At 38.3% G+C, this 27,614-nt stretch overlaps 2 protein-coding genes across 9 annotated transcripts in view; one reads left to right on the top strand and one right to left on the bottom strand.

The window, feature by feature from the left end:
* The window catches only part of NAB1 (NGFI-A binding protein 1), a 38,693-nt gene extending 35,788 nt beyond the window's left edge, over positions 1 to 2,905 (top strand). For all 6 annotated transcript variants that reach the window (XM_032480168.1, XM_032480167.1, XM_032480170.1 and 3 more), the window contains exon 8: positions 365 to 2,905. In XM_032480168.1, the coding sequence (XP_032336059.1) occupies positions 365 to 453 (89 nt within the window). In that variant the 3' untranslated portion in view covers positions 454 to 2,905. The remainder of the gene's footprint in view (positions 1 to 364) is intronic.
* NEMP2 (nuclear envelope integral membrane protein 2) overlaps positions 1 to 27,614 on the bottom strand; it is a 299,564-nt gene that overhangs the window by 154,762 nt on the left and 117,188 nt on the right. For 2 of the 3 annotated variants that reach the window (XM_032480175.1, XM_032480177.1), the window contains one exon: positions 13,419 to 13,540. The exons of the other annotated variant lie outside the window; for it this stretch is intronic. The gene's annotated coding sequence lies outside the window, so the exon portion shown is untranslated. The remainder of the gene's footprint in view (positions 1 to 13,418; positions 13,541 to 27,614) is intronic. 3 annotated transcript variants of the gene reach the window in all.

The following is a 27,614-nucleotide window of genomic DNA, read 5'->3' as shown; positions in this document are numbered from 1 at the left end:
AGCATTAAATAAAAGTGAATAGGTTCTGTATGCTGTGTGCTTTACATGCATTTCATGATTTAACTCTCATATGACACTATGTGGGTACTATCCCCATTTTATAGATGAAGACAGGAAGATGCTTAACTTGTCCAGAGATGTGTACAGCTAGTAATTGGCAGAAATGGAACATAAATCCAGAATCCAAGATCTTAACCACAACTCTATAAACATAAAATTTTTGTATGAATTGCAGAATCATGAATAGTTGATATTGTTTGTTTTGGAGTCTGGGGGTTTGTTTTGTTAAATTTATTTGAGTTTGTTTTTTTATGATCCACTGATTTAAAGTATCAACACATTTTTTGTTTTCATTTTTATGCAGAGAGCCTTGGAATTTTAAAAGACTACCCTCACTCAGCTTTTACTCTAGAAAAGAAAGTCATCAAAACAGAGCCTGAAGATTCAAGATAGCTGTGATTCTCCCACTGTTCTCTGGAAATGGCATCAAATTTAATGCTCCATCATAGAAATAAGCCTTAATAACCAATGTTGCCTCATTCAGCACAAACAGATTTCATAGCCAAAGCATAAGGACTGATCCTGTAGTCTGCGGAAACCAGGAAGAGAAAACTACAGCCACAGAAGAGAAAATTGAGAGAATGTTGCAATCTGTAACAAAAATATTGATCCACTCACATTCCTGTGTAAGTCGTTTTATGTGGAAAGGCTTACAAATTAATATTGTAAGCATTCATTATTTAAGAATGTACAATGTATTTGTGTAATTTATAGAAGTAAAGTCTAGATGTTGAGACCTGTTTGGTCTAATTGGTGTGGATACAGTTTATTTTACTTGAAATTTCATTGTCTACTTTAAGTGTGCTTAGCATAAATATTATTGTATGTCAGAGTTTAGAATCTCAGCAGTCACAAAAAAGAAAGTTTAAGTGATGTAGTTATTGGCAAGGTTGCAATGACTTTGGGAAAATGGAAAGCAAATAGTCAATTTAAGCCAAGGAAAATATTGTAGATTTAATGTCTGATGAAACTGATTTTGTTTAACATGAAATGTGTCATTTTTAATAGTCAAATGTCATTTTTACTGGCTTAATCAGGCTCATAGTTAATAAATACTGAAGTAAAGTCAAAAAGATGAGCAATATAGTAGAAAATCTCTCTTACCTAAGTTGACCCAGGTTACATTATACGATAGCTACTGAAGGTGTAACAAAAATAGGAAGCTGTTACTTGGACAGAGAACTTGAAACAGGTGGACTGATGTGTAAAAGCTTTGACTTAACATTGTTATTTCAGAATGTGTTACGTAGGTTGAGACAAAGAAAGTCAACCCTAAATGTGATAAGCATGGTGTCTGTTAACAAAGGCTATAATATATAATTGAGTAAGTACTGTTTTATATCCAGAAATTCTTCTCTACTTACAGTCAGAGAAACTAGATGGCTCTCCCTAGGGAATGTCTCCCCACCCAGAACATCACAAGTGCAGGACGATCATTGCATACACATTTGCAGGCATATTTCTAGGGATTTTTAGTTGACATCTACATTCATTATTTATTTTACAATTTCATTTTTGTAAAATTTTCAGATTGTGAATGCAGTTTTTTCTTAAAATTCATTTTAACTTGAAAATATGTTTTAATTCTCCCTATTTAATTAATGGGCTGTATGCATATATATATGACGGTGTGCTTAAATGTTAATAACATACTTCCATACTTACCAGAATTTCACATTGGAATCCGTAGTAAAAAAAAAAAACAAACAAATACTACTTCTACCAATTTACAGTTTTTTCTCTTGGTTTAAGAGGAGATGTTTGACAGCTTTACCTACTTCCTCCAGATTCATCTAAACCCAGACATTGCCGAGAAGAGCATATTGACTTGGAATATGTGTTTTTTTTGTTTTCAGTTCTGTTCTAGGTTATAACTGTGTAAAAAAATATTAAGTTATAATCTGTTATACTAAAATTCATCAGCCAAATGTTAGATGAAATGTCTGCACTGTAGTCTCTGATCACTGTCACATATATAGTTGCTTTTTCATTTTGATTTGTAGAATAGCTTTACAGTAGAAACACCAGTAAACAATTTTTATACTATTAAAAAGCTTTTTTCCCTTCCTAAATGTTTTGATTGTACCATAGTGTTTTGCCCACTGAAGAAGCTTTTTATGGACCTTGCAACTTTGTTGCTAGCTTGAGGTTGATTATTGTGGTTGTATTGTTCACTGTGTGTAGAAATAGTATGAGTATGATTTACATAGATTGTTCAGTTTTTAATATTAGCCATAGAACTGGTTAGTATCTCAGTAGTTTCATGAAACGTTTCCTGTATTCTAATCTATTTTGAGAAATTTTGTGGGGTTTTTTTTTATTGTGTCTTATGGTTCAAGTTTGTACATTTTAATAAGCAACAATTTTTAAAGATGTGGTAATCTTCCAACTAATATTTATCTGTCTTTCATGATCCCACAAACTGCATCTTTAAATCCATAAATAAGTTTCCTTAAGTATCATACTTTTCTGGTCCTTCATGCTTAGCGATAAGGGGGAAGCACAAGAAAAATTTCAGTAGAATACAGTTTTTATTTTGTAAACACTAATGTATTAAACTTGCTATACATTGAAACAAATAATATATATTTTTATTTGAAGTGTATATATGAATTGGATGTTATAACTAGTTGATTTTTTTCATTGTGTTAGAGGTATTTTCACTGAACAAGGTCAATTGGTTACCTCAGTATTACAACCAATATAGTCCAAGGGACCATTTCTCCCCAAGAGTGTGCTGTACTTTATTATGTGAAGTCTGTTTCTGTGACTCTTAAAGCTGTTGGTGAGGTGGGACGAGTGCACTTGCTTCCTGTGGCAATAAAGACTTTCTGTGCCTCACACATCTATGTTTATAGAGCTTTCTGCATAGCACTCTTCACGGTAGTGTTAGTTTACTTGGTGTGGGCTTGAGTGTTAGGGGCCAGGGGCTTATGTCTTAAGTCAAGATGAAATATTATTGTCAGCTATTGTCATTTCTGTAAAGTTATTTTGCATATAGGTACTCAGTTGACTCTGGAATGTCAGAGCAAGAATTTGGTTTATATTGCTCTCACTTACGAGAAGTTTACAAAGACATTTTAGAAATTACCCACCATATCTAAACAGCCGAATTAATAAATAAAAGGGGGAACATTAGGACTTAACATTTATAATATACTAAATATTTGCAAAGTGTTAATGTGATTTGGCTTCAGTATTAAGGGCTAGGTTTATGGAATTGAACTAACCTGTTGTAGAGAATTAGCAAAAGCTTTGCAACGAGGTTGTAATTGATGAGTTTGGTAGATTAATGAAGAACTTCGTGATGTCCAGAGCTGAACCAAGTGCTAGGGTGAGGCTGGAGGCCACAGAAGAAATGTAAGACATGATGATCCTTGCCCTTTGGGAGCTCAATACCTAGTTGAATTGGAACTAATGCCACTCAAATAAAATACAGATTTTAGTATGTTACAGACTTGGGGTGAATAAGGAGCTGACATTAAGTGCATTCTGTGTTCAGTAGGGATTATGGGAGTAGATACTTAACAGGTGAAAGAAAGCACACTCAGTGAGTGAGACTCAAGAAATCAGCCAGGACTGGAATAGTTAACAGAAGGAGGTGGGATGTGCTTATAAAGCCATAGAGGTAATGCATTTCACTTTGGGGTCACTTTTTAAAAAAAATAATTAAGCTCAATGCTTCAAAATAATGGTTGCCATGGATAATCATTATTTTGACAGTCCCTTTGAACCTGTCAAGAGGCAGGGGGGAAAATGTGCTTTTTCCTGTCCTTAATTAGCAAATTACTTAGGTAAAAGCTTTTGGATCTGGTGGTCATGAGCACTAGTGTACCTTTACAGTTATAGTTGGTGATATTTAAGACTGGAAACCTAAATAAGCATGCAAGGAATTTCCTAACATATGGTCTGCTCACTTGGCTACTCAAATGTTTAAGTATTACTGACACAGTACTCATTTTGCTTGTGATTTCACTGAATACTACGTTGAGTCTTCAAAAGACAATCAACCAAAGCATTAACCTAATGAAACTAGGTCTATCTCTTATAGGAAATGAATTCAGTTAGTACATAACTGAAGTTAGAATTAAGCAAACATTTTGTGTTCATAACAGCTTGAAGCATTAGACCAAATATGGTAGCTGCTATTTAACTGAAAATCACCTTATGGTCCAGCTGTGTGCATGGGTGGTGTTTCAGGGAATCCAGGCTTATTTATTTGTTATTATCTGTGGGTGTTCTCATAAATCAGATTCTCAAGTGAGCCTCCAAAGTTAATAAAAGAATGATCCAATCTCCAGAAATTTATTTTTATTGAATACGTTTAGTCTCAAAAAAGTCTTACTGTTAATTATTTCCTTAGTGACTATAAAATGATTCTTATGTTACATAGAAGGGATCAAAAGCTAAATGTTAGGGTAGGGCTTTCTTACTTTTTGAATATACAACAGTTAAAGCTTTAGAATCTCTTCTCTGGCTTCTGTTTATACTGACCTTGTGAAAATTAAAAAACAACAACAAAATACCTCTTTGGGGTTTTTTTGGGGGGGGGCAAAAAAAAACTAATCAGAAATTTATTTTTTAGGTTCATAATCAGTTTAAAGTCTGATTAAAGTTAGAATCCAAAAAGTTAACTGTTTAAGTTTTTAAGTTCAACTTACAAATCCTTTTCTATCTATAAGTTTAGCAGTTTTAAGGGAACTATGAATAATGGCTTGGTTCCATTCAAAAATTTGGTTAATTAAGATCCTTTATATTTTTATTCTTTCATATTCTTTCTATCTTCTAAGGGCCACAGAATTTTGAAGTATTAAAACCATACTCTGTTGAATTCTGGGTCTCCTGGTTGTGTCATTTGGTCACGGTTTCCAAAGTTATTCTTCTGACAGCTAAATAATCTACTTCCAAGTATTGCTCCCAATAATGTTAAAGGTCTAGCCTTTACCAGTTCATCTTCAATTAAAAGAAATTTTTATGACATTTTTGTAGCAATTTCATGAAACATCAGAAATTAATCACCAAATATACTGATCTTAGTTTTATTTCAACATCTATATCAAATGTTTAGTTATGATCCTTTTCTTGTTTTATTCTTATTGCGTGATTCCAGACACTTAAGAGAGAAACTGCCTGGTTTTTTTTTTCTCACTTTATTATACAATTGTTGTCTGTTTACATTTTCCAATGTAACTTCTCAAAAGATTTGACTTCTTCACAGTCTCAGAGAAACAGAATTAATTGAATGCTGCCATGAAACAATACTGCAAAGTGCAAACTAAGTACTTGTAACAGTGGTTCAAGATTAGTGCCAAACAAGTGTTACAATAAACCCAAGAATTTTTCTCATCGACTTACTAAGAGTGACAAATTTTGTGAATTTCCTGGTAGTCCAAACAATTTGGTATTCAACCCAGGCTAGTTTTGCTATGGGTGAGCACCAGTGACAGTATATGTTAGATTGTGCTTCATATTTACACATTCTGAAACCTTCTGAGTCATCTTTGCATTAAAAGTTTGCACCTCATAAATTTATGTTTCAAGTGCCATGTTCAACACCCACACACAGTCCTAAGCAAGTAAGGCCAATCTCTTGTAACTGTCACAGACACCCTCTGCTGACAGGTCACTTAGGCTCAAGTATGTAGGAAGATACTTAAGCAGTGCACATGTAGGTGGAATCTTACCGTAACTAGCTCAGCAGAGGCATTTTATAATTTTGTGAGACTACCTACCATCCTCTACTGTGAACTGTTAAACCAAACATCTGTGGTCTAGCCCCATACCCTGTTATTTAGCATCCTTCCCAGAAGACAAAGTGACTTCTTTGGTAGTGTATTCTCATACTGTAGGTCCTCCAGAGTCTCATCATTTTAGTTATGTTTCGGAAAAAATACACTTTCCATGTTCCAGTCCCTGACAACATAATGTAAGGATTTTCCATCAAGTTCAAATGGACTAGGTCATCTTTTTCCTTTCTGAATTCAGCCAGTTATTCTATCATCAGAACATGCTCATATATTGATTGAGTGAATTTCTTTTGCATGTAACAGCTAATTCTCAAATTGGAGCACATTTTTCTGATTTTTATTGGCGAGAAGACAGCTTGTATAATGAGATAGACATTGCAGATATAACCAGGTACTTAACTCCAATTCTTAGGGTATTAAAAAGCCCCTTGTTTTAAAAAAAAAAAAATCAAGGTGAAATAAATTTAGGTTACCTAACTTATTCAAAGAGAAGAAAAAGATAATGTGATATTTAAAAGTGAGAATAGATAGTCTCATTTCCTAAGATTTTAAGCAGGTATACAACAGTTTACAGGAAAAATAAGTCACTTTCAAGCTCTGTTGTTAAAAAGACAAGTTCTGCTTTGTAAAGCAAATGACCTAAAACTAAGGCTTATACGTTTAATCTCGTGGCAGTTGCAGTCGTGCCATATATCACATTCACTGCTTTCTAGCCCTGGGCTGGCTGCTGTACATTTAATCCTTTCTGAAACTCCAGGAAGTAATTGTTATCACCCTCGTTTTATAGATGAGGAAACGGAGGTCTCCAGATTAGGTAATTAGTTATTACAACCATAGTAAATAGTAAGGTGGGCCTGTCCACTTGTTTGATGCCAGTCCAAGTGCACCCTTTCCTGTTAAATTCCCTTTGAACTGAGTGGCCTGTACTGTATCAACGTTTTACATTAACACAGTAAACACTTTAAAATGCAGATACAGCTTAACTACACACACATACAGGAACTACTGGGCTATATATGTAGGAGTATTGATCCACTGGTTAGTTGATAGTGGTGTCTAGATTCCAGCAGAAGCATCCTAAAGGAAGTAAGCATCAGGCCGTTCTGAAGTCAGGTATTTAAGCAGAGAAGTTAAAGGGCATCGCTTTAAGTCTAGCACATGTGAAAGGCTCAAGTATAGGAGCAGAAAAGTCACATTCGGGTACCAATGCGAAATTGAATGGACTAGAGCAAAGAATTTAAATAAAAATGTAATTAGAGATGAAGTATCTAGAAAAGAGAATGCCCACTAAATGACACCTTTTGAAACATACAAAGTTCTCATTTAATTTGGGAGGCAATTAGAAGCTTTTGAGGAGAGGAGTGAAACAGTCCAAAAATATTAGAAACATAAGGACAAAATAATACAAATCAGATCCTTAATATAAGGTGTTCCAAGGAGCCCCCAAGAGCTTGATTTTGGCTCTGACAGGTGGCAGGAGTGACTAGGATGCTGTTGCAGTGGTCAAACTGAACTCAAGCATAAGGACCAGGGGGAACAGCAGTTAAGACTGTCCAATCAGTCACAATTTCATTAATTCAGCCACTTGCTTTAAAATATCCAGGCACATTTTTAGGAACTGGGAATACAAAAGTCACAATACATTGTCCCTGCCCTTGAGGGAAGCTTCACTGTCTAGAAGAGGAAGAAGGTGATTGTTGATGAAGTGGCAAGACTTGACAATAGACAAATAAATGTCTGGCTCATGAGAAGGGAACAGGAACTAATTGGTCAATTGGATGGAAATTATCCATGCTTGTGACCTTGGGAAAAGGAGGGAATAAAAAGCACCACTTTCCAAGAGAATTTAGGAAGGAAAGAGAATTTGGTGTTCTGAAATATTTTGTTTCTGACAGGTTCATTTTGGGTGTTGGTATATGTGAGTAGCACTCCTCTGAAGGCAGTGAGAAATGTTGAATCAGTGATAATGTAGATGGTCTAAGCTGGAGCTGATCATTTTTGAGAATTTGAAGCCATTTTCCTAGAGAGGCTCCACCAAGAGCAAAATTAGTTATCAGTAAACTGATAATCCACAAATAAACCTAAATGAACCCCCTGATAGAAGGTTGAGGTGTGTTTTGGGTGTGTTTGTTTAGAAGGAAGAGAGGAAGGAGGGATTCAGTGAAGGAACCATATTAGCTAGATTTCAAACCCTGGTTCGTTTAACTTCATTTGTATCTCCAAATTTCACCCACAAATTATTTATTTACTACAAAGGGAAAAGGCGAATTTTACAATTGTGAAATTTAGTCTATTCTCCTTTCCTGAACTGAGTGGGAAAATTCTGGAAACAGCATATTTACTTAAACCTTGGAGAGCTATCTTTATCCTTACAGTTGTAACCTAATTAATCCTTTTCACAAACCAGCAGATTTCTCAAATTTTATGAAAGCAAAACCGCACTGAGAGGTTTAGGGGCATATTGATACCTCGAGAAGGGATTAGTTTGCAGGTGATAATTGTTTCTGCTTCGGTTTCTATCCTTAATGAGGAAAGAAAATCATACTGTGCATTTGAAAAAATACAGGTTGCCTCCAGCTCCTTTATGTGGGCCAGTGTGAGGGCTCCAATGAGACAGTTACAAAAAGGTTGAGGAAGAAGCAGCTTAGACACTGACAGCTTGAGATAAATTCAAAGTCAAATATAAATACTATACTTTGTTTCTTAAATGGAGAGTTTTTTTTTTTTAAGATAGACAAATAGCGTTGTTTTGCTAAATGTTTTCTTAAAACTCAAGGATTTTCTAAATACAACAAAAATCATCACTAACATTTTTTAGGCATGCATCTAAAGGCAGGGTGACCATAAGAACAAATTAAGGTATGATTCTTGAACTTAAAACATTTGTAATATAAAGCAGATGGCATTATTCTAAACAAATGCAAAGAACAAGAGAAAATTATGAACTGTGCCCACAACCCAGACCCATACTCTGCCTTCACTCAAGGGAGTGAATACCAGGAATGGATATCATCGCAGGCCATCTTGGAGGCTGCCTTCCACAGTGAGGGGGACAATGAGCTCTGTTTGACGTGTTGCGTTTGAGAGGCTGTCAGTTTATCTTAGTGGAGCTATTTAGGATTTCCTTGGAAACAAAAGTCTGGAGATCAGGAAAGCCTGGAACTCAGGTCAAGACTGGGGTTGTAGATTTGGGAGTTACTGATGTCTCATAAATGGTGGTTGAAACCATGGGAGTGAATGAAAGAGGATAAAAATTGAAGAAAGTTAAAGACAGAGGCCTGGGAAATATTAACTCATATGGAGCAGGTGGAATGACAAGAGCCTCCAGAGATAGGAAAGAAAGGGCAGTTAGAGAGGAGAATAGAGAGACTACATCCTGGAAGTTCTTCAGAAACGTCAAATTAGACAAGGGTCAACTAGGATGAGAACAGGCTGTTGCCTTTGATCATTAAGTAGGTCACTGTCAACTTTTAAGAGACTGCTAACAAACAGTGTCATTGGGAAAAAAGAATTGATATGACTGTTCAATGCAATTTGCTAAAGTAAAACACAACATATTGATAAAAGTAAACAGAGTATGAAAATTAATAATGGACTTGATATAAGGCATATTTTATTGAAATCTAAGGGTGGCCTATTCCTGGATAACACCACATCCCTCCTTCATCACAGAAGATTAGACAAATTTACTTAGAGCTGTCTGACACATGCCAGCTCACTATGCAAGCCAGAATTCAGTGTACTTGGATCCCTTAAGCTCCTCAGCCCAGCCCTGTCACAATCTGCATCTCAAAAGCCTGAAGTAGAATCCCATAACAACTGACCAGGAACACCCAACTTCATGATAGAATAGATTTGTGAAAAAGAAAACATTTGGACTTGTTTGTTTGTTTGTCTGTTTTCTTTGTTTTCCCATGCATTTTAGTAAAATGACCTATTAACTGTAAAATAATGTTCCTGATCCATGATGCCAGGCCACCATCAAAAACATCTGGCTGTTTATAATAACCTTGTGTTTCTTTGTTTTAAAACACTTCGTTTATTTTATCACTGCTTATCTGCAGTTTTTATATCTTCAAAAATAGTCAAAATCAAGAATGAAGAGAATGGTTAGAAGAAAATAGTAAAAATTCACCAATGAAAATAAATGTATTTTAAAGATTTGAAATATGTTTTATCCTCTAGGATGTAGTTGTTTTCCTCATGCTAAGGGAAGCTTTGAGTTATGATTAGAACACTCTAATAGCTGTAGTTCAGCCAAAATATATTCTCCCTGATCTCACAGAAATGATGAATTTTAATGACTTTAATTCCATGAAAGTAAACTTGATATGTCTGCTCTTTGCTTCTACCACCAAAGAAGGTAAATGTATACAGAATAAAACCTAAGAAGAAATACGTGCCTAACCACATCCTGGCTGAGAAGACAGGATGCCCAAACTCAAAAAGCACTGGAATTGGGAATTAAAAGCAATAAAAATTAAAATTTTAGTATCCTACAATCCACTATTCTTGAGATAAAGGATAAGGTAATTAACTTTTATAAAAAAAAAAAACTTCTGAGTTAAGGAAATTAGACTAACCTCATTCTTTGTAATTTGCTGTTTTCAACTTAGTAAAAGTAGCTTTTGAAATGCACTTCATTCTCTCACAAGATGTCCATTTTATGTTTGTTTGACAGAAGATGGGGCACCAGAGTTCTAATGAGGTAGAATTTATCACAAGTGGTGATACACACACACACATAGACGGAAGAATCTAAGGAAACCCTTCTAGTGAATGAGTGTAGGATGTTGAGCTCACCTGCCCAATTCCCAAAATGAACCTTTATTTTACTTTACTTTATTTTATTTTATTTTAGAAGTTGGAGCTGAAGTAAAAGAAGAAGAAAGCAAGCCCAGGGTGCATGTCTGGCAGTACTAGTGTGGTCCAAGGACACATTTGGGACTCACTTTGCCTGACAGCCAATGTCTACAGTGACTTAAACAGGAGCAAAATACCCTTAAGATCCATAAAACCTTATCTCCATATGTTAAGGGGTGAATTGTGTTCCCCTAAAAATTCATATGTTGAAGTTTTAACCACCCCCACTCAATCTGAGTACTTCAGAATAAAAGCATATATGAAGATAGGGTCTTTAAAGAGGTAATTAAATTAAAACGAGGTCTTATGGATGGGCCCTAATTGAATATAACTATTACCGTCATAAGAAAAGGAAATTTAGACACAGACACATACAGAGGCAAGACAATTTGAAGACACAGGGTAAAAAGGGCCATCTACAAGGCAAGGAAGAGATCCTTTCTTCACAGCCCCCAGAAGGAAGCAACCCTGCTTACACTTTGATCTTGGACTAATAACCTCTAGAATTGTGAGAAAATTAATTTTCTATTTTTTAAGCCACCGAGTCTGTGGTACTTTGTTATGGCAGCCCTGGAAAACTAATACACCAGAATGTTGTTTTCCAAAGGAAGTTTCTTGGTCTCTGCATTTTATGGATTCCCTAATATCACAAATTAAAAGATTCATTGAATTATAGCTGTGTTGTTTTAGGAACAGGGAGAAGACATTGGTATCATCCACGTAAAACTAACCACGTTGTTGCAAAACAGGAAAAAAAGCTATACCTTCAGCACAGCTGGTGACTGATGGCCTCATAGGTACCAAATGGCCACAGTTTCAAGTGATTTCTTAACAATGTTCTCTGAAACAAACAATTAACTGTTTAATGATTGAATCCGACATGACTTCCCACAACAGAAATTACTTTAAACTGAGAGCTGGTTTAAAAGGTAACTAGCTGGTTGACCGTCTCAGGATTCCAGTCTATAGGAATTCACGTGGACTACATAGGAACTAATTGGGAATATCATGCTGGTTAATTCAGTAATTTCTTGCATAACAGGTTAAATGTAAGTTGTCTTGCTCCTTTGGTGTTTTGTTTTTTGTAATCTTATTTTTGTTGTTGTTATTGGGGGCAAAGGTAATTAGGTTTGTTTATTTATTTACTTATTTATAATGGAGGTACTGGGGATTGAACCCAGGACCTCATGCATGTTAGGCATGCATTTTACTATTGAGCTATGCCCTCCCTACTCCTTTGGTGTTCTTGAGTAGAAATACCAAACAACAATCTCTGGTGAGTATCTTGCAACACAAAAATGCATGTTGCACTGTGCAGTTTTAAGTTGGATACCAAACATGGGAATCAGCTGATCACCTGACTGTTTTGTTTTACTGTCTAAATTTTGAAACCTTAACAGGACTCCCAAGAAGTTTCCTATTTTAAAAAACTGCAAAAGAAAACTGAAGAGAAAGGGACTCCAAACAAACAAAAAAACTATAGAAAAATGGTGTCTTTTGACCCAATTTTTTCAGTCTTGATTTTCAACTACAGGAGTAAATCCCGAAATGAATATGCCTTTCTCTTGTTTCTGTAAAAAATTTTCTGTGCAGAATACATTTTATTTTCTCTGTGAGCTACCACAAGATCTGCTTACGGTAGGAAAATTCAAATAGAACAGTCCGTGCTGGATGTCTTCTGGGTCAGATAATTACTTTTAAGATTCTATAACTGAAAGCTGATTGAAACTGGAATGGTGTCCTTTTTCAAATGAAGTAAATTCCAATGGCTTCAGCAAAATAAAATTCAACTGATATTATTGGCAATGTATGATGGTAAAACTATGAAATGTGAAGATATTATGCTACATTCAGATTATGTAATAAATCAATTCTTTTAAACATAAAATGATATATAACTTTGGTTAATAAAAATATTAGTTTATCCCCACCCCTACTAAACACATGTAGAACATAGTTGAAGAACATTATCTTGAATCTACGTTATCTTTGTTGGACTCTGTTTATATTATCTTCCTATCTAGCTGGAAGAGTTTTGTAGTTTAGGAAAAAGGTTCATTCTTTCTCTTTTCCTGCTCAAATTACCTGAAACAAATATTTGTAGCTTATCAACTTCCATAAAATGAGCTATTTCCACCAAAATATGCTCAGGGAAAACTTGAAGGGGAGACAATAGAAAGGCCAAATACTCTCACTCTTGATCAGTGCCAATATTCTTCTCTTCACTTGGATTTGAAACTTATCCTTCTCTATTCTTCATACTCAATCAGATATCAAATCTGTCGATTCTTCATTTGTATCTCCTCACACATATATCCATTTCTTTGCAGTCGCATTGTCATCTTTTAGTTCAGTGCCTTATCATCTCATGCAATTTCAACCTCTATTTTTTCTATCCTTCAATTCATTCTGTATATTGTTTCCAGAATAATTTCCCTCAACAGTACTTTTCTCATTCATTGCCTTGATAAATAAAAGCAAAACACATCACTAGGATTTCCATGATTGTCTGCTGCTAATAGAATAAAATCCACATACCCTAGGCAAGCATTTTTTGGGCCAAGTCAGTCCATTAAGAGTTGTCCCCCTATCCAGATACCAGTGCCCCTGGCTCACTAGAAAAAGAAAAGGATGTGCTTTGACTCAGAGGACCCCCTACCTGGCACTTCAAGCCTCCAGTCCGGAGCCCATCATCAGGTTTCTTATTGCCCTGCCACTTTAGAGTGATAAGAGAGTTTGGATACCTACTTGGCTTTGGATTGAGTTTCTTCCCAAAAGGTGCTTCTAGGATCCAGCTCCATACAGTATAGCCAACGATGTCCTCTGACAAATTTGATTCAGCTGGGAAGCAGCATCCTGGCATTCACCAGCTGGAAAAGGGAGATCAGATAGTCTTTAATGCTCTCTTCAATATGGACTCCACATATATTTTTTGCCTTCTTTCCCTATGCAAATGTTTTATTTTAGCAAAGTGTCCACCTATGGTACTCCAAATCGCTACTCATTCATCCTAAGCCCCTAACTATGAGAGTCCAAAGGAAATTTCCCCATATCAGAATCCTTATCACTCATCACCAGAATAATGAGGCCACTTTTGTTGGTTTTTAGGATTTCTTTGCTAACAATGGATACATTATCTGGGAGTCCATCTCTATGTCTTATCATGTTCTCTGTTTCTGTAGACATGGGTCTCCTTATCACTGCCATTAACCAAGTATGACCACTTCCAGTAATCTACTTGGGGGCTAAGTTCCCTCTAGCTCTGTCTCTGCCTGACCCCTTGGCCTGCCAGTCTCTACCTGACCAACAAACAGAGCCTTAGTCCAAGCATGTGAAGCATGTTGTTGTTTCCCATGGGTGTGTCAGATCTCAGGGTAGTAGGGCAGTGTGAAAGAAACATTAGTTAAGGCTACACCCAAGACATTCCCTTGTCCCATCCAAGGAATGGCCCTTCCCAGCATGGACTTTAAAGGGGAGATGCCTTCTGTAGGTCCACCCTTCTGTGTTTTCTACGCCTCATTAAGGGCCCCATCCACTCTCTGGGGAAATCACTTCCAATGAGGAAGAGGAAGCTATGTCCAGAGCAATCTTTTTGGATCTTGAAAACTTGGGGTCCTCAGGCCTTGACAAGGTATCCCTTAGGGCACTGATGCTGATTCAGTCAGCTCTGGAGGGAAGGGACAGGCTCCAGATCCTTGAATGAGAGTGGAAGTGGCTGTTGTAATCCAAGTTCAGTCTCCTAACCATGACAACTGCAATGGATTTTCCCATTGGTTACCTAGCAAGTAATCACACCTCACCAATGCAAGCATTACTTTTTGTCTAAGACAGCAGTCCAAACTCACACTGAAGAAAGAATATTTCTCCTGTTACCATGCCTTTTTTCTTACCCTTTTCAAAAAATTGGAGCCCACTTTTGTGTGAGAGAGTGTGTGTGTGTGTGTTTGTGTGTGCCAAGAAACAGTTGTTTCTCTACTGGACCTAGCCTGAAGACTTGAGCCATCACACCAACTGTCCACGAGAGGTGGCTCAGGCCTTGATCAATTCTTTAGATTCCAAATTTCCCCTTGATAAGTTTGGGACAGTGATGGGGATATTCTAGTTTATCCCACCTCCCAGTATTGTGATCATACAGCAATTACATAACTTCTCCTTCACAGCTTACATGTAGGAGATACATGTGGAATTTGTGGTATATACACAGATAAATGGGACAATCTGAATTCCAGGGGTGTAGAAGTTAATGAGCAATACAAGTATGTCAGCAACTAGTCATGATACACAATATGAAATAGATACTTTCCTAGGTTGCAAATGAGGATGGAGTGGTGTTGATTTTAACTGGAGAGGGTTGATTTTGATCAGAAAAGGTTTCTTGGAAGTGGTATCATTTAATATCCTTCAATATGAGACAGGGTTTTGATAGGCAGACAATGCACTAGGGTCAGATGAAATTACATAATCAAGGCCTAAAGTGTTAGAGTATATGGTGTTTAGGGGGGAACAATATGGGTAAATAAGCCAGCTAGGGATTTCTAATTTTATCCTATAAGCAACAAAAGTGCATTTCCAGTTTTTCAGAAGATGAATATTCTCACTCAACTTCTGGTTGAAAAATATAACTCTATGTCAATGAGAAGGCTAGACTGGAAAGATACATACTAAATACTTGATAGAGCTGTGAGCTTTTCTTGGATATATCATGCTTCCTTAAGGTCATCTGTAGCCAGCAGAAATTCAGTTCTACCATTTCTTATGCCTTAGCAGGTATTCTCTGTTGCTTGAGGACTTGTATCTCCCATCAGAGCCATAAGCCAGTCTTGATTACTCCTAGTAATCCAGAGAGAGGGTCAAAGTCCCTCTTTGTATTGTATTACACTAGAAACACCCTTGGAAGTACATGCACGGAAGAAACATAGGTAATTATTTATAGATTGAAAAGAAAAACCATTACGGCAAATATATAATGTGCTAATACCACTTTAATATTTAACTTTACTATTCATGATGATTATTATGTATGTTTGAAGCTCCATAAAATTGATTTTCTACCCACTGGGGAATAAATGGGCTGTTTAAAACCATAGGCCCACAAATAAATCTCCTGAGGTGCATGAGAGCACATTTCCGTCCTGATAATTGTGCACAATTAGAGCAGTTTCTTTCAGATACATAAATTAAAGCAATAAAACGAGATAACTATAAATAGCACTGCTTGTTCACACTGAAGGAATTGAGCTGTAAACTACAAATCCTTGCCCAAAATAACTTTGTTCTGTAGTTGGGAACACTGATAAGAATAGGTTATAGAATCACCAGATGGGAAGAAAACCTAGTCTAGTGCAAACCTTTTCTTCCAAACTAGATTATATTAAACCTCCCAGGGGGACAACCTCCTCTGCTCATCCATATCAATGAGTATCCACAGAATAGGCTAAAAAAGAATTGAGAATGTTTGCGTGTGTTCCTTACTTACTGGTCATCCTTTCCCTAGGAGGTGAGAAGTGGGCAAAGGCCAGCAGGTTTCATACACTATGGCCAGTGCTCAGGGACAAGAGTGTTTCTTCTTATCTGTGGCTAGGATGGTTAAGACCAGGTGATAGTACCTGAGCACTACGTCCTGGAGGGCCTTCTGACATGCTGAATTCAAAATGGGATGCCAATCTGGCGGCCTGACAGGAGACTGGGGGTGAATTTATGGAACCAATATAGGGCAAAGTGTCAAGATCAGGAATTCTGAGGAGCTTCAGTCCTTTTAAAAAGATTGGAATGAGGTGGACAACACCGCCATTCACGGGTATTAAGTATAGACACTTCCTCGGAGCAAGTTTTCTTCACATGAATTGCTTGAAAGACATTAACTAATTAGGGCACGTGTTTTGCATAACACAGATTTCTTTGGTTTTATAACAATTACAATCAAGAATTAGCACCAAAATAAGAATGAAAATGCTGTGGCCCACACAGGCTAGGAGTACCTCGCCGCTCTGTGTGGCGGGCTGCTCATTGAACACTGCTTTCTTTTATCTCACAGCAGTTTTATGTTTTGCTCGTAATAAAGAAAATGACATGAACTGTATATAAGAGACCCTCTAGATGCTAATCCCATCTGTTTCCCTTGGAAACAGTTAAGTTTATAACAAAAATTTTGATAACGTAAGATTTCCATAGGAGTATAATTTTTGTACTAGGGCAGAATATTTCCATTTACATTTCTTTGCTTTAAATTTAATACTATTCATTTCAAAAATACAGAAAATGACAAGAAGTGTCTCTAGGAAAACACCCTCGATGACTTACAATCCAGTTTAGTTGAGACCTGACCATCTCTCCAGCTATTCAATCAACCACGCTTTCTCAAGAAATTATCAAGTCTTAGAAATTATCAAACCTAGAGATCATCTGGTTCCAACTATCCTCTAATGTACCTTTAGAAAAATAATAACAACCAGAGAGAAACTACTATATGAAATATAAGATATTATGAGCAAAGGGAATGTTGGGGGCCACTGAGAGCTTGGGCAGGAATTGCCAATACTGGGCAAGGAGTTCCTCCAGGGCATTTCAGAGGTGGAGTCAGAATGGGGAAGAGCCTCCTTGTTTGTTTCATCTGGTGCTAAAGAGAAGTTAGTCTTCACTAAAGATTTAATTAAACTGAAGTTAGGATTCTCAGAAAAAATATTTTTGCCAACTTCATGTGTAAATGCCATTTCCTTCAATGATGTGTTTTTGCAACCTAAATTATTATATATTCCTTTGAGAAATGTATCAATACAGCTCTAATGGCTTAAATATTTAATGAGGAAGTACAGCACACAGCTCTATAGGATTCATGCTAAAAGGATTTTCAATCAGTGAACTGTGCTAGAAAATTAGAACATTAGATTTTGATCTCAGAATCTCTACTGTAATGAACTATATTCAGGCATGTTTTTATATGAGACAGTTTGGTGCTTTTATATATATTTATTTCCACCAAGTCCAATAGGCTTGTAAAATAGAGATTACATTAAAAATGAAGACATGGAAGTCTAGAGTAGGCATAACCTGCCGGTGGTGACATATAGCAAATATTGGCTGAGCAAGGATTTAAAATAGATCTGACTTACTGCGAAGTCAAGAAAAGATTATGGGAGAAATAGTTGTTTCTTCAACTTATGTTATTTTTTAAAATATTTTGCCTTACTTCTTTTTTAATCTCTTCAGCAGAGTCTTCAGGATCCTCAAAATAAAACCTTAGTAAACTAATCATTACTTGTAAATTGAAATTCAGTATTCCTGTTGTCTCAGTATCACACAGAGAGTATTTTATCTAAAACCCTATAAAGAGAGAACATCTAGAAAAAAAGTAACTTAATTTGTCTTCTTTTAAAAGATAATACTAATTTTATTAATTTAATCCTCTGACACTTCAAAATAAGAATCATCAATTTTTTCATTATAAAACAATAGGCCCACATTATATTTTTAAAATATAGAAACTAAAGATGAAAGAAATCAATTCTAACTCCATCAGCCTAAAAAGGCAACTGCTCACATGTTGATGTGAACTTTAAATTTTATAGTTTTTTTCTTATGCATAGTTTTTAAAGCTGAATATACTGTGACTATAGAATGTCCCTTTTCACCTCTTAACCTTAATATACAAGAATTGGGAATTTAATCTTGACTCTTCTGTTAAAGAAAAGAAAACTAGAAAGAGATGAGTAGAAAGAAAAAGAACAAAAAGAATGGATAAAGCCTTCCTTTGGCCCTTGATGTGTTACATTCTATTTGGGGGCCTTATCCCATTCTTAGGTATTGTGAAAGTGGGCAGAAATATCTTAGTTTGGCCAGCTGTAACAAAATGCTACAGGCTGAATTGCTTAAACAATAGTCATTTATGTCTTACAGTGCTGGAAGCTGGAAGTCCAAGATCAGGTGCCCGCAGATTCTGTGGTGACAGCCTAGATTACAGACCTCTGCCATCTCTATGTGTGCTCACATGGCCTTTCTGTGTGCATGTGCACAGAGAGAGAGAGAAAGCGAGCTCTGTCTTTCTTTTCTTTTAAGGGCACTAATCTCATCATGGAGACCCCACCCTCATAACGTCATCTAAACCTAATTACCTTGCAAAGATCCCATCTCCAGGGAACCCTCCTTCACTGCTGGTGGGAATGCAGTTTGGTGCAGCCACTGTGGAAAACAGTATGGAGATTCCTCAAAAGACTAGGAATAGACTTAACATATGACCCAGTTATCCCACTCCTGGGCATATATCCAGAAGGAACCCTAATTCAAAAAGACACCTGCACCCCAATGTTCATAGCAGCACTATTTACAATAGCCAAGACATGGTAACAGCCTAAATGTCCATCAACAGATGACTGGATAAAGAAGATGTGGTATATTTATACAATGGAATACTACTCAGCCATAAAAAATGACAACACAATGCTTTTGCAGCAACATGGATGTCCCTGGAGAATGTCATTGTAAGTGAAGTAAGCCAGAAAGAGAAAGGAAAATACCATATGAAATTGCTCATATGTGGAATCTAAAACAAAACAAAACAAAACAAAAAAGACAAAAAAACAAATACAAAATAGAAACAGACTCATAGACATAGAATGCAAACTTGTGGTTGCCAAGGGGGCAGGGGGTGGGAAGGGACAGGCTGGGATTTCAAAATGTAGAATAGATAAACAAGATTATACTGTATAGCACAGGGAAATATACACAAGATCTTGTGGTAGCTCACAGCAAAAAAAAAAAATGTGACAATGAGTATATGTATGTTCATGTATAACTGAAAAATTGTGCTCTACACTGGAATTTGACACAACATTGTAAAATGACTATAACTCAATAAAAAAATGTTAAAAAAAAAAAAAAGATCCCGTCTCCAAGTACCATCGCTTGGGTCTTAGGACTTCAATGTATGAATTTGGTGGGAGACACAAACTTTCAGACAAAAACAATAGGCAAATGATAGTTTAATGCAGAGTAAAACCCCACTATTATGCTCTAGTCCAAGTCCAAAAAGTTCAATCAAGTAAAATGAGGGTCAGTGTTATTATAAGGTTAGTGAACGACCTGGCTGGTGGAAAGCAGTCACTAGTTGCATCACATGTGAACATGAGTTATCACGAGGCATGTTATCTCCCTGTATTGAGGGCTCCCTTATAAGGAAGGTGTGCAAATAGGATCTGAGCTATTAGGAATGATACCCCTCATCTTCCTTCACTGTATATTATTACAGCCATTTTCACTGTGAGTTTAAGGCTGGTGGGTTTTATTTTCAATGTCAGTTCCAGTTGGTTAATAGCGGCTACCTGGAGCAATGCACAGAGGAGAATTCCAAGGCCATGTCTTGGCTCAGGGGAATTTGTTGCCTGTTTGACTAGTACCCTCTAGAACGACTGTGGGGTGGAAGGATGGAGGTGTGAATACTACCAACTGGCCTTCCTGGGCTTTAGGCATATTAGTCTTATTACTAACGAGGACATTCAGGGAGACCCTTTCAGAGAGGTAGAGGCAGGCGGAAGAGTTGCCTGAATGGATCGCCAGAGAGAGTCTGAGGGAGTGAACAAAGCTGGTGAACTGAGTCAGAAAGAACTTGATTATGCCACAGACTCAGAGTAAGCCAATCACAAATGCCTTAAGAATTAGTGGGGAACTGGAAATTAGTAGGCAGTTCAAGAGGGGGTTGAAACAGAAAATGCTTGCGGTCCACTGCTGGTGATCTATAAGAGCAGACAAGCCTGCAGGATAGATAAGCATCATCAGTGCAGCACAGCTGGGGGTGGGACAAGGCTAAGAAGCTGAACTTCACCTAAAGCGGTAGCTCTCCATGCTGGGTGCATCTTAGATACACTTGGGGAGATTACAACCTTATCTCTACCTGGGGGCCTCCTCAGACAAATTAAATCATTATCAACTGGGAGTAAGCCCAGCTATTTTAATTTAAAATTGACCCAGGAGACTGTGGGTCACTGGCCTAAAGGAAAAAGAACCAGGGTTTTAGAGTCTGATGCACTGGGTCTAAGTCCTGGATCTACCACTATTAGCTGTGTGATCTTGAAAAACGTACTTCAACTCTCTGAGTTACTATTTCCTTACCAATAAAATACAGGTAATAATATAGGGTTTTGAGGCTTACATGAGGTCATACATACAAAGGCCTTAATACAATGTCCAGTGTTAGGTGGCAACACAGAATGTTCATGGGAAGTTTTCCTGTTGTACTGGAATTAACAACTGGAATCCTAAACTGATAGCAAAGTATCAAGGACCAAACAATAAATAATAAATGACCAGGGATCAGACATTCCTTTCAGGGCTCATCAAGAAGTAACTGAACTTGTTTGCTTCCTCAGCCTTCATATTCTCCACCTGTTTCCAGTTGAAAACAAGCAGACAGGAGTCAGGAGGAGAGAATTCCAGGAACTCATCTGCATCCATGGGGGGCTGCTTTGTGATGAGATGCTTTTCCTGCTCCTTCCTCATTCAACTGGGTGTCTGCTTATACCACAGAGAGGCTGGTCTACCTCTATCCAGTTTGATAAGTGGAATGGAGAACTGGAAGGAGAACATGGACCAGAGAGAAGGGGTAGAATGCTGCAGCTTCCATGCCCAATATTTAGCATTTGGTGATGAATATGGGATTTTATTGTGGATCAAAGGGATGCTGTGGAAGGCTGCCAGGCTTGAGGCAAGGCTGTCTCACTAGTATACCACCCAAGAGAACTGGTTGCCAGGAAAGTGGACCCTGGTAACAAGAAACAGTGAGGTGAATCACCAAGGATAGGAGCAGATGGTGAAGATGGCAAAGTGGGAGGTCTTCTATGGAGCCTCTGGAAAATTCACATAAGCACCAACAAGGGAGCCAGATTTGGGTGTCTGCCACAGAGAGGGAGCCAACAGCCAGCCAGCACTGGCCGGAGAGGCCTTCAACACCCCAGGCAGGTATGAAACACTTATCTCTCCTGTCCCTTTCCCTTGTCTCCACACAGACAGGAGGAGTGCCCCAGAGTAGGTAAGCCCCTCTACACTCACTGTAAGTCTCTCTGGTTGGGGGGCTGGCCAGGGCTGGGAGAGGGGACATCGTCATTGTATTGAAGCAAGATTGAAGTTTTAAATCATATTAGACTGGATTAGGCTTTTCATTCCTGAAAGTGATGGGAACTCTAGAGATCTGCCTGAGATGTTCTCAGGGGCACAACAAAGAGATTTGAACGTTGCAGAGTTGAAGGCAAGGATTGTAGAAAAATAAAATCATTTCATGTTTGACCCTCCTGTGAACTAGGATTGTTTGATAAATCAGATGTGGTAGCTACTATTTTCATTAACAGCAAAGTGGCAACAGACAAGACTGAATGATACGGCTTTGGGGAAATGCACTGGCGATGAATCACTGTGTGATTATGCGGGTGGGGTTTCCCCTGAAAGACCGGAACTGCTCACTGCCAGCTGTCCTCAAAAGAGGTCAGCAGTGGGGCAGGAAATTAGAACTCTGGGACGTGGAGTCAGTCTGTGTAGATCTCCCAGGAAGGGCACCTCCTGAAGCCCTGAGATGCTCCCTGGGGCACGTGGGCCACCAGGAATGCCGTGCTTCCTCCTGGAGGGGACTGAGCCTGTGCTTGGGAATCAACTTATTCTCTGTGTCCCTTTTTCCATTCATTGTCCCTGAACCTTCCTAAGATTTGATCAACATCTTGCATATTTTGACTTCTGATGTCCTGAGGAGAATTAAGGAGAAAGGCCCACAACTATACTTGGGGCAAAGCTACACAGAGGAGGGTCGTGACTCCTGTCCTGAGGCCACAGTGGTGGTGGCAGCAGCCAGCCATGGGCACTAGCTGAGAAGAGCTTCGCCCAAGAGTGGCTATCTCACAATAGCTGATTACATCACAGGCAGTGGCCAAAATGGGGGTTCTTGAGGGATTAGTTGCTAAAACACATGACAGGGGACCCTGAGAGAGGCTCAGAATTCTTAACTATATCAGGGGACATTGGTGTGAGAGGCCAATTTATATCAATAAAACTAGTGTGAGTCAAGCCATATAGTCTGAATTGCACGATAATCAGTTACTCAGCAATGGAACAAGCTCCTTGTCACTATGAATGTTTAAAGAATAAATATTTTCCTTTTAGGGAATTTTCTAAGGGTGTTCCTGTGACATTTATTTATTCAACATGTATTTATTTTGCATTACTGTATACAAGCATTGTGCTAAGTGCTTTATATACAATCTCTATTAGTAACCCAGTTTTATAGATGAGGAAACTAAGGCTTCGAAGTTAAATGAGTTGCTTAAGCTCTTAACAGCCAATAAGCAGCAGAGCTAGGGTGTGACAACAGTTGTCTAACTCTAACCACGACCTTGTACTCACTCCAAAGGTGAGTACACTAGTCTAGTGAGGAAGTTGAAATAAACGCTTATAGACTGATTTATTGATGCAGATATGCACAAATTGTTATGGGGGCACAGGACAGCATAACGGAAGAAGAGTGGAATGGAGGGATGGTCAGAAGAGGCTTCTCAGAAGATGTGTCTCCAAGACTGTTTCTTAAATGATGTGTAGAAATTACAAGGATGGAGCACTATGGGGGTGGCAGAGGAGGCTGACATTCCAGACAGAGGGGCCAAGGCAGGGAATGTTGGTAAGGCAGCAGATCTCATGGAAGACCATGAACCAGATGGTTTAAAAAAAAAAAAAAAACAGCTATGGGACAGCAGAAATATTTGAAGGTTGTTTTCTGAGAGAAGATTTGGAATCTAAAATTTCTGAGGTGGAGCACTTCCAGATGATGAGACAATGCATAGGGTCACACTGGGCGTGTTGGCTGAAATAAACAGGTGGTGAAGGTCATTAGGGTTCAATGAACGTCCCAACATTTTTAGGCCAAGTAGATTCCTTACAACTCTATGATTCTATTAAGTACCAGGCTTTTCTCTAAATGAATGAATTTGTAAAATGCATTATACAAAAGCTGGTTGCCTAATTAAAAGTTGCTATTTTACTCAGCTTTCACAAATACACTGCCTGGATATTACGATCAAAGCAATGTGACAGAAATTGGAGACTGTCTTTGACAACTAAATCAGGGGCAGTCTTTGTCAACTGCTACCTGCTTCTCTACAGCTCCAGAGCTCCTGGGAAAAAGATTGTTCTGGGATCTATAGCATCCCCATAATTTTCTGTATCTTCTGAATGAAACTCAAAAAGGTGGTCCCTATGGAACACAATCCCTACTCAATTTTCATCTTGGATACAGAACAGTTACTTGTGCTGTACATTTCATAGCCACTCTCCTTCCCTGCTACTCGCTGGGAAAGGTCACACTGATGTCCACTCTATCATGTGAGAAAAAAAAAAGTTCCCATTCTAAAAAAAAAATGGTTTCAAGTTTCAACTTGTGGTGAATTTTTATGGTTGACTTACAAAGGTCTGAAGACTGAGGGGGAGCATGAGAGGTTTACAATGGAAATGCTGACTGCTTTCTGATTTACCGGTGCTGACAAGCATCTACTTCACTTAAATCTCACAGATGTAAACACGAATCTTGCGCTTCTGGGTTTCTTGTGGGGTTATCGATGAGGAAGACAACAAATGTGCTGACTTCACTGGAAATTCCCTTGTAAAAAGACCCTTACTAACATTTTGAAAATTGAATCTCCCAGTCCTGATAATGCTCACTGACCAACCAAATAATGCATTCCTGACAAATGTAACCTGTGAGAACGAAGAGAAAAGAATCTTCTCCCTTAACCACATGGCTGCTCGGAAGAAGCCCCAGCTGGTACACAGGCGCTTCTCAAGCGTTTGTTTAGGGTTTAAGAGGAAGAGTCCAATCGTGACCAGGGCACAGCAAAGGCCTCTACACAGGGCCCGGTGTTCCCAAATGTTTCCTGCCTTTAGACAACATTTCTTGGAAACTTTAGAATGAAAAGCTTCCATTATTTTGCTCTTCCAGGAAATGATTCACAGTATTTCCAAAACCAACAGAATCTCTCATACAGCAGAATATTTGAATTCCCAAAGCAGGAATTGCTCTTTGCAGATCTCCACGATCTCCTTGTTCATTAAGTTTATGTCTATTAGTCTCTTATTTGCTAATGAATCTTGCAATTTGGTCCCAAATAAAACAGAGTTGAAATTTTTTAGTGTTAATTTTTTTTTTTAATTAAAAAGATTTCTTCCAGTTTCCTTAAAGCACATTCAGGATCCTGGTTCTGTCTTCCAGGACAGGGATCTGACGATAGTGCAGAGGAGACATGTGGGGTAGTGGAAAGAATGTTAGAGATCACATTCATCAGATCTCAGGCCCTCATCTGTTACTTACTGGCAGCAGAACACTGGGCTCATCCTGTAACCCCTGGGCCTCAATTTCCTCAATTATAAGAATTTTAACACTGCCTGCTGAAGTTTTAAAAAAAATCAGAAGACCTAATATTTGTAAAAGAGATGTGTAAACCAAGATGTCAAGCAAAATGATGTCCGATTATCATTGTAAGTGTAATTACTTGGAAATGGGGCTCTTTCTTACTCATTCAAAGTATGGGATGCCACCCCTGTCTGCCAGTAGGGCAGATTCCTTTGTCCTGGGCAAAGCATTCTAATGCAGAATGCCTCTAAGTGGCTAATGGTGTTGGTAACAGGATTTAGGCATACGTGGGCACCTGATCAGTAAAGCTCCCCACACAATTCTCTGGAGAAAAGTCAAGGCTGTCCTGGGGGCCTCTGGTGCCAAGATGCTTTAGAAACATTCTGTTCTACATGCCCTTATAGCTTGTCTTATATACCCATTATTACTTGTTATTGCTTGAATTTAGACCCCTGGGTACTCAAATTTCTGCTATTAGAATTCCAACACCTTCAAAGCGTTTGGATCCCATTAGAAAAGAAGGAATAGTGCCATTTATACAACCAATAGCACTCAGTTCATCTGCCCTCTGAGGTGGATGCTGAGGGGTGCTGGCTACACAGGACAGAACACTCACTGACCCAGCTTTCTCGGAGGTTGCCTATGGAGGGCTCAATACTTTCCTTCTTTCCTTCCTTCCTTCCCTTAGGATTGCTCTCAGCTGAAGGGAGCTTACAATGGCTGATCAATATTGGGAGAGGAAAATCTGGCCCCAGGGCTCAATTTAGGACAGATCTGAAGGGCCATCCAGCTTCAGAGCTTTCTGTCAGATTGGCTGAGGGCTTTGATGAGGCAACTGTCGATGGTTTAACTTTTACCTCTGCCCAGTCCTGCTTCCCTTTCTTCCACGTAGGTGATGCTCCACCTGTGCAGAAAAGAGCTGGCATAGCAGTCTGAGATGGCTATCCTTCAAAACACTTACTTACAAGTTTGGCCCTTGACTGGTATCTGGGAACTTGGGTTTCAGTAGGATTTATACCATTCCCAGAACTGACAAGAGCAGCTCATTCTGCCCAAACTGTTTGTAAGAACAATGTGGTTTATGCTAAAAATCTGTTTTCCTTCTGGGAGTCTGGAGGTTTGGTATGTGCTAGGCCAAGAGCACCTATGTGGCCAGTCACCAACAGAAACCCTGGGCACTGAGTCTCTAAGGAGCTTCCCCGGAAGGGAACATTGTATGTGTGTTGCCTCACAAGTCCCGGGTAACTCCACTGGGAGAAGACTCTTGCAAGCTTACACGTGATCTCCCCCAGGCTTCATCCCTTTGTTAATTTTCCTTTACATCCTTTTACTGTGATTAATTATATCTGTGAGTACAGCTGTATGCCGAGTCTTGTTAGTTCTCTAAGCAAATCACCAAACTCCCTAACAAACTTCCTGCATGCAAATCTCCATCATCTCAGAAAACCAGACCTGAGTCACTCCCCTCCTCACTGCTAACCCAGGGCCTATTTTTCCTTGAAGCTTGATTTCAGTCAGTGGTACCATCATTCTTCCAGTCTCCTAATCTTATCATTTCAGAATCAAAATTCTCCCGTCCAGTTGGCTGACAGTTCCTTCTAAATATATCTCTATAACGTCTCCTGAACGTGTGCTCTACGTTCTCACCACCATCACTGTTGTACTTTAGGCCACCATACTTTCCATCTGGACAATGCGTCAGTCCCCAAATTGTTCTCTTCCCAGCCACACCGATACAGTGCTGCCATGTTCTTCTTCCTAATGTAAATCTTGGAATAAGTGGCTTTCTAGCTTTAAAACCAGAACAATTTCAGTTTTTGCCTCATTGATTTCAGAATAATGTTAAACTTCTTAGCAAGGCATTCAAGGCCTCCATGAACTGGCCTCAGCCACTATGCCTGTCTGATTCTCTCCCACTCATTGTACTATACCTTTTAGCTGTATGGAACCTCACACTGCTCACTGAAACAGTCTTGTATTTTGGCCTCCTTTTCCCTTGGTCTATGCTACTAATTCTCTCTCAAAAGGTCCCTCACCCATCTTCTTTTATCAAGATTCTATTACCATTTTCAATGCCAAATTTCTTTTGAGAATCCTTCTCCGTAAAGCCTTCCCAATCTGTCTCCTCAAAGCAGAACTGAAGTTTCATCCTCTGCTCTTCTACAGCAAAAATAGATTACTGCATCTCTTACCTCCCTTTGATGTGTGTCTCTGAAAATAATAAGGCTTCCCGTCCTTTCTACTTTGACCTAGATCAATAGATTTGGCTATACAAGAGCAAGAGGAAATTCTTGAGCAAGAGTTTTTATTCCTTATGGGAGAGAAAATTATCCATAGTTTATAAGCTGTGTGCTCTGGACCAGTGATCTCCAAAGTTCTAGATTATGTACCCCAAAACAAATTTGAACATGTATCTTTAAACCTATACTACTTATGTATATATTACATGTACATTACACTGACATTTTCTGTACATCATAGAACATACACATAAACGTTCAAAGGATGCGATGAAAAATAGATGGAGAACATCTTAATATTTTCATCCCAGGCCCCAGTGAATCCTCTTACAC

This window comes from Camelus ferus, chromosome 5 (genome assembly GCF_009834535.1).
Source record: "Camelus ferus isolate YT-003-E chromosome 5, BCGSAC_Cfer_1.0, whole genome shotgun sequence".
NCBI classification, from domain to species: Eukaryota; Metazoa; Chordata; class Mammalia; order Artiodactyla; family Camelidae; genus Camelus; species Camelus ferus.
The sequence above is the reverse complement of the archived record's forward strand: the minus strand, read 5'-3'. Positions and strand labels throughout refer to the sequence as shown.